Raw genomic sequence first — 8,138 nt, forward strand, 5'->3', positions numbered from 1 at the left:
ATGCAACCGGATCTACTTATCAGTATTATAAATTATCTTCATACAAATAATTAATTACAATCTTAATTTGTGTATCTACTCATATGATCTTATATTCGGTAAACTAAATAAAAATTGAGTTCAGTCTGTTCAGATAGATACAAATAATTAAACATTTTTTTTTATAAATATTCTTCACTCTATATATTTCTTATCAACCTGTTTATACGATGCAGCTCGACAAAACCTCGTTCGAAAAACTAAACACACCCCAACCTACCAACAAATGGATGGTAATTATTGATTAAGTTCAATTGAAATCCATCTTCCTTATGCAAAATCCACCCTCCAACTGTCAATGCAATTTTGCACGCCACCGGTGAGGGTAGGGTTCAAGGGGCTTCACCAGGTGTTGTTGGAGGGAGAAGAGCAATAAGCAATGGCTGGTTAGAGACGGGTTAGCGAGCCGCCATAGATGGAGACCGAGGGCAGGTGGAGGCGGGTCTAGCAGGAGTGAGGCCAGCAGTGCAGAGGAGCAAGAAGAGGCTGTGAGCCATTCAAAGACTCACAGTGGTCGAGTGTCTTGTTCTTTTTCATTTTTCACTTGGCTAACAAATAGCATCTCTCATATTGTCCATACGTTAAGCTGTCTATTTAGAATTGTTTAATTCTTACAGGAGTCATCTCTATGCAATAAGTTTTGTCACTGATTCTCTATATCATGACAATAAGGATAGAACAACTTTTACTCATAGAAACTCGACTTTATTCTCCAATTATGCCACAATGTCTTTCAGCAAATAAGTTGGTAAACCGTGACATGTAACCATGCCCGTCACTTTATTCCTTTCTATATGTATACATGTAGTGATGGACTCAAAACTAAAATGACTAGGTATCCTACCTATTAGGCTATAGGTTCGAATATCCTACATGTTAAAGTATAGTGTCATATGAATCTAGTATATATAATAGATCAACAAAAAATGACAAATGTTAGTAAACAGTGACATACAACCATGCACATCACTTTATTCCTCTCTACATATAAATATTTAGTGGCAGAATCAAAACTAAAATAATTGGGTGTCCTATCTATTATACTAGAGATTTGGACACCCTATTTATTAAACTATAGGATATTCTATAGACCTAATATATATAATTGATTACTGAAAAACAAAAAAATAACCGATATCATGTGCACCCTACCTTCAACTTGTATCAAGCTCGGTATCCATCCATACACATAAAAATCTAGATGCTTTACTTCTTAGTTAACCACAAACATCTATAGCATACTCCAACACTCTCTCACTCTCTCACTCTCTCTCTCTCTCTCTCTCTCACACACACACACACACACTATATATATATATATATATATATATATAGGACACCTATTCTATACTCCTAGAAGTATGTACTCCCACATGCAATATACCGTCTAAACAAATACTTTATACTCTTTTATCATTTTTAGTATACTCTAATACTAATTCTAAGATACTCCAATATGAGTTGTATGAAAAAAAATTCAATGTTAACCTTTCATTTTTACTATATACTCTTTTTTATACATAAAAGAAGTATATACGCAAATTATGATAAAAATCATGGAATTTCATAAAAATTTTTGTGGGATTTCTATTGTAGTATCTTATAATTACTAATGAAATATATTTAAAGTGATAAAGAAGTATAACACACGTATAAAAATGGTATATAAGAGGTGGGAGTACATACACCTAGAAGTACATACTAGTAATGGTGATTCGATATATGGTGTACATATATTAGCGATTAATGGTATTAGTTGGTGATGGGGATGGACCTCCCTTGCGCCTTGCGGTTGTTGTCCTTGGCCACGGTGACGGTGAGCACGCCGCTCTCGAGCGACGCCTGCACGCTGTCGGTGTTGGCGTTGGCCGGCAGCCGCACGGTGCGCACGAACCGCTCGGCGCCCCGCTCCACGCGGTGCCAGCGGTCGCCCTTGACCTCGGCGGCGCGCTGCCGCTTCCCGCTGATCTTGAGCACCTTCTCCTCCTCCACCTCCACATTCACCTCGTCGCGGCGCACCCCGGGGAGGTCCGCCATGAACACGTGCGCCGTCGGCGTCTCCTTCCAGTCCATGCTCGCCGTCGCGAATGGCGGCAGGCCCAGCGCCGGCGCCGCGAACGCCGTCAGAGAGATGGCGTCCATGAACGGCTCCAGGATGTCGATGTTCACCGGCTCGGCCTCCGTGCCTCCGTCGCCATCGCCGCCGCCGCCGCCGCCGCCGCCGGCGGTGCGCTTCTGACTATGCTTGCGGCCCAGCATGCTAGTGATCATCGACATGCTTAGCTTAGCTACCTTGAGCGTGCTCACTGCTCAGTGCTCACTAACTACTTAGCTTGTCTTGTGTGTGCTCACCATGATGTTGAGCTAGCTAGCTTGTCTATTTATAGACGCGTGAAGGAATTAACACTTGGTTGGTGTATACGACATCATGCAAATATACCCCTCGCATCACAAATACTTAACTTTTTGAATAAGATCTGATCAATTTTTTAAAAATTTAACTATCAACGATTTTTAAAATATTTAGTTTAGAAACATGAAAATCATATGCGTAGATTTAACTCAAAAAATACTTTCATACTTTATAAATTTCTTAGATTTTATAAATATATTATTATAAAAAATAGTGATCAAAAATACATATCGAAGATCATGCCATGTTCAAAATGTTAAATATTTTTTTATCAGAGGGAATATATGATCTAGCTTCTAGGAGCTTGTATACCTCTTGTGTGACGGCGACGAGAGATTCTCGTGAAAGCTAGCTTATATTCCCTTAATTGGTAGCTTAAGTTTTCGGATGAGTTTTTGTTTTCCCTGATACCTGAGTTCAATACTAAATTAGTTAGTAGCCGATGAAGCTCTTGAGTTCAAGACCTGATTAATTAACACGAGTTGAAGGAAAAAGAGTTTTTTTTCCTGTTTTAGAAAAGTTTGGGGATTCTCACTGGACAGTAATGCTACAGCTACGTAATGAAAATCATATGTGTAGTTTGAAAAGTGCTTTCATACTTCATAAATTTATTGAATTTTATAAATATATTATTATAGAAAATAATAATCAAAAATATATATTGGCGATCATATCATATCCCAAACGTCAAATATTTTTAGAAAGAGAATATAATCTAGCTTCTAGGAGCTTGTATACCTCTTGCGTGACAGCGACGAGAGATTCTCGCGAAAGTTAACTTCTATTCCCTTAATTGGTAGCTTAAGTTTTCGGATGAGTTTTTGTTTTCCCTTAGTACCTGAGTTCAATACTAAATTGGTTAGTAGCAGATGAAGCTCTTGAGTTCAAGACCTGATTAATTAACACGAGTTGAAGGAAAAAGAGTTTTTTTTCCTGTTTTAGAAAAGTTTGGGGATTCTCACTGGACAGTAATGCTACAGCTACGTAATGAAAATCATATGTGTAGTTTGAAAAGTGCTTTCATACTTCATAAATTTATTGAATTTTATAAATATATTATTATAGAAAATAATGATCAAAAATATATATTGGCGATCATATCATATCCCAAACGTCAAATATTTTTGGAAAGAGAATATAATCTAGCTTCTAGGAGCTTGTATACCTCTTGCGTGACAGCGACGAGAGATTCTCGCGAAAGTTAACTTCTATTCCCTTAATTGGTAGCTTAAGTTTTCGGATGAGTTTTTGTTTTCCCTTAGTACCTGAGTTCAATACTAAATTGGTTAGTAGCAGATGAAGCTCTTGAGTTCAAGACCTGATTAATTAACACGAGTTGAAGAAAAAAGATTTTTTTTTTCTTGTTTTAGGAAAGTTTGAGGGCTCTCCCTTCGAGACTAAATAGAGAGCGCTCTCTATTTAGATTTTCCGTCTTCTCAATAGCCGTAGATTTTGGTAACTAGTTGGTGAATGCATGATCTTCTAGGAGCTTGCGTACCTGAAGGACCAGGAATGTATATTGTTATTTTCCATTTTGAATCGATGGGAGCATATCAACCTAGGTGCCCAACAAGATATGCGGCCTGTGACTGAGAATAGGAGGATTCGCTATTCGATTGCTACTTGCACTGAGATGGGAATTTCTAAAGTGCCCATTGCGCATCAGACTGTCTGTATGAAGATCGGTCATGCGATCATGTTTTTTAGATACAGGGTGATTTTATTCTATTAGCAATAAGCAAAGTACAATCAGAAACCTAAAAGAATACAACAATAAGTCCTGATCAGCATCACTAGAAGCTTCTCCAAACATCGCTGCCAAGCTGGATCGAATGAGCCAATGCTGATACCTCCTCTATTAACGAGATACGGCCATTCAAGGCCATTAGATTTTTTAAACCACCATGAGCAACACAAATAGTTATTAGACTGCTGAATGAATTGAGCAACATATCAGACGGAGTAACATACACAGAAAACTTTTAAAGAAAGTAGAAGCAATGACACCACCAGATACCAATATGATAAAGCCAACAGATCGAAGAACAAAAGATCCTCCCATAAAAAAACAAAATACCAGTGAATCTAGTCTAAACCCACTGAGAAACATAACCACCTAGCATTACAAAAACAACACAAATTATAAACTGAACTATAAAATAGTATTGAACATGGGGCCAGACCACCCTCCTTCTCCGCCGGGAGGATGTCGGAGGCGAGGGGGCCGGCTATATCGCCGCCGAGTCGGCTCTCTGGAACGCTGGAGAGTCCGTCATGCAATCATGTAGTCGTGCCTACTGCTTTTGATCCACGTTTGATGTTCTAGAAGATACGAAATCAAATCAGGATAGTTGCATTGGGCCAGAAAAACTATTTGATGGACCCGTCAACCCACTACGATTGTCCCATGAACGTGCAACTAGCTGAGTATGAAAATGCAACAATTTGAAACAGCAGAGTGAAACTAAAAGGCATCTGATTTCTCAATTCTCATACAGCAACTCCTGTACTAACTTGTTCGTTATCCAATCTGATGTGATGTTTATCCGAGCATTGGTTAAACTTGCAGAGCTGCAACAATTTCCCTCTGCGCTACATTATTACAGGACACATTAGACGTCTGTTCTGGGCGAAAATTCGGTGGGGTGATAATCTTCAAGTTCCAAAAAGCAGTATACATCTTTGCCTAAAAAGAAGGCACAAATCCTTACGCCATCAGCTGAGCAATGTCCTTGCGAAAAACGCTCTCCATCAGATCCTTCCTCTTCGCGGTGACTGATGGGAACGACGAGTAGGTAATGCGCCTGCACTGGCTGCTCACGCTGATTCTGTTGGGCTGGGTCATTGTAGGCAGCACGGGGAAGGACTTTGGTCGAATGTTCAAGCGTGAGAACAGCATCTTTCCACTGGAATCGCGCGGAGAAGCTTTGGAGGTGGTCTTCTGAGCTCCTGCAGTCCTGCTGGTGCTTGAAAGATGTCTGAATTGCTCTGAGCTGCCATTTGACAGGCCTGGAGGACGGGGGCGAATCTCTGCCGATGGCTTCATGCGATCAAGCCAACGAAGGATCGTGTTTCCAAGGTTCCGACCAACTTCTAGGTCCCTCTGCTGAATGTTCTTGTGCACTGACACTGCAACATTAAAGACATCCCGTGTTCGCCTGCAGAACACAGAGGATAAGAAGGGATCAATCTTGATAGCATGGAAAAATAAATGACACAAGCTGTATCTGGTCATATAAAATGCATTGTAATCATTCGCCATTGCAAGTGCTAAGATTGGCTAGTTCCTTTTCAGGATCTCCAAAAGAAATAAAAAAAGAATGGAACAGATGTGTGTGCCTCTCAAAGCTGCCAATACTTAATCCTTAAGAGTGTCAAAATGAACTGGATTTGTGTACAGGATAGCATTAATAGTTCACCCAATATAAGTGCAAAGTTGGTAAAATGGGAATATGGGTATTGGCAAGCCACCAGTGAAGGACATGGCACAAGTGTCAAATGCCCAGAGGTACAATTGCTCAATTAAGACTATTAGCATGGCATTCATCAGCAAAATGCACAAATATACCGTGACCAAGGTTTTCATATAGGGACAGAGCAGAAGCCTATATTGGCAATCAGTTGGTACACGAAAAGGGAATGTGACACTGATAATTTGGTCCCAGAGTTGAGGACAAAAAAAAAAGGTACATGACAAGATATGCAAAACGATATGAAGTCTCTTAGAGTCAGTCAACTGATTAAAGTGCCATCTAAGATGACCCAAACCAGAAAAATTACAAGTCTGAGAATAAGTATGCAAAATGCAGGTTCAGCTCATTCAGTGATGCACAGCTGTGTGTCAACAGCAACGAAGGTAGAAAGTAAATGTGTGAGCTTTTAAAATGCTGGCCAAACTAAATCAAATTTCAAGCTAGAAATGCAGGATCAAATTAATAGGAAACTTCCATGTCACAATGTACCAGCAAACTCCAGTACAGCATCTGCTCAATCTCTCTAAATAGCGGGGATCCTGCCTATTTGCATGTCTTGGGTATGAATATGAAGCCATGTATCTTTTCATAACTGAGTAGTGAGTACCAGTGGCGGAGCTTCAACAAAAATTAAGGGGGGGCCAGTTCAAAAGATTCATCAACAAACTTATGTAAAAAACTAATTTATTACTTGATAAATACATGTTTACTGTGCATTACTAAGTATTTTTTAAAAGATAAGGAGGGGCCAAGGCCCCCCTTGGTCTCCATTAAGCTCCGCCAGTGGTGAGTACCACACCATTGCAAGAATTATGGATGAGAAGCATAGATTTAACAGGGACCGAGTGGGATAGAATACAAGAAGTCAAGAATGCTCTGAGCAATTCCTTACAGAAACAGAAAATAAATTTCATTTGTTATGCGTCTCTCATGACTACTTCAACAAGATCAATACGGAACACAACGAATTGTATCGCAGCTGTGAAGATGTAAAAGACAAAGCTATCCTACAAAAACAAGGGATGCTCGAGTAATGGTGCAAAACTACATATCATTGGCATTATTCCCTCCCCTGCGCGTGTAAGGTTGCCCGAGTTAAAGTTGCCTCCACTCCAGGCAAAGTAAGAGGTATCCAAAAATCAAGTAGTCAACTGGAGGTATAATGATATTATGGTACCGTCACGGCTGTGTAACACTAGAAGCTCAATGGCCGCACAAGATGACAGCTCTACTCGTCGATTTCTGAGGACGCTCCTGACCGACCGGAAGCCGTTTTTTAGTCTGGTGTACTAACTACAACTAACGCATCGCTGAAAATCTGCACTGTCACGGCGCCACAGGATTAAGCAGAAACACAGAGAGCAATAACCCAGGCATTGCTAGAGGTAGCGTCACAGTCAGCAAGCCACCGCGCAGGTAGTGGCTTTTGAGACCCTGAGCCATCACCTCCCTCTTTCGGTTGGGTTGGACTTTGCATCGACCTCATGGCAAGCCCCAAGGAATGAATCGGAAATAGCTTCCTGAAGCGCACGGCGAATGGATTTAGGGGGGGGGGGGGGGGGACGAAATGGGAATAGGAAAGAGGAGCATGCAATTGATACCTGTGGACGAAGCCCCGGATCCTAGGGCGGTTGGGCGGGATGAGGCGGCGCTGGATGCGGAGCGCGAGGCGGTAGGTTCGCCTGAGACCCAGGAAGTAGGCGGTGATCGCCGTCAGCTCCCACAGCACCATCTCGAAATCCTGTCGCCCTCCTCCCTTGTCCTATTAGAACGAGCGAACCGACCCGCCCGTCCCGCCCCGCCAGTGACGGAATCCCCACCGACGGGGCAACAGCTGGCGGCGCCGGCGGAGGGGGAGAGGGTTTTAAGGGAGGCGGCGGTGGCGGAATTTTCGGTAATGGAAAGGGTTGTGTTGGAAGGGGGAGGCGGGGGGCGCATCTACTTCTAGTATCACCGAGAAGATGCCGTGTCTTGCAGGAGGGGTTTGTGTCTGGTCCCACCTGCAAGAGAGAGAGAGAGAGACAGGGGGAGAGAGATCCGAATGCGATCGATGCATTGTCCTCCTTGCTGGCTGACTTGCTCTGTCCGTGCGCTGCTGGGTGACCTCACTGGCTATGTCAGCATCAGATTGTAGTTGGACCCAAATTTAAGCCGAATTCAAAGAGTTTGTTTGGTCCAAATTCCCCTCCCTGTTCGACTAGGCATGTTCTTGC

General features: G+C 42.0%; 2 protein-coding genes across 2 annotated transcripts; both read right to left on the reverse strand.

Moving 5' to 3' along the window:
* Window positions 1–1,223: 1,223 nt before the first annotated feature.
* Window positions 1,224–2,410, reverse strand: LOC133922748 (18.9 kDa heat shock protein-like). The gene has a single exon (XM_062368216.1). The coding sequence runs from the start codon at window positions 2,314–2,316 to the stop codon at window positions 1,792–1,794; it is 525 nt and encodes a 174-aa protein (XP_062224200.1). The 5' UTR covers window positions 2,317–2,410; the 3' UTR covers window positions 1,224–1,791.
* Window positions 2,411–4,911: 2,501 nt separating this feature from the next.
* Window positions 4,912–7,856, reverse strand: LOC133922750 (uncharacterized). Its single transcript, XM_062368217.1, has 2 exons — window positions 7,527–7,856; window positions 4,912–5,610 (listed from the first exon to the last, which is right to left on the reverse strand). The coding sequence occupies exons 1-2, from the start codon at window positions 7,655–7,657 to the stop codon at window positions 5,160–5,162; spliced, it is 582 nt and encodes a 193-aa protein (XP_062224201.1). The 5' UTR covers window positions 7,658–7,856; the 3' UTR covers window positions 4,912–5,159.
* Window positions 7,857–8,138: the final 282 nt, after the last annotated feature.

Source organism: Phragmites australis, chromosome 6, assembly GCF_958298935.1.
Source record: "Phragmites australis chromosome 6, lpPhrAust1.1, whole genome shotgun sequence".
NCBI classification, from domain to species: Eukaryota; Viridiplantae; Streptophyta; class Magnoliopsida; order Poales; family Poaceae; genus Phragmites; species Phragmites australis.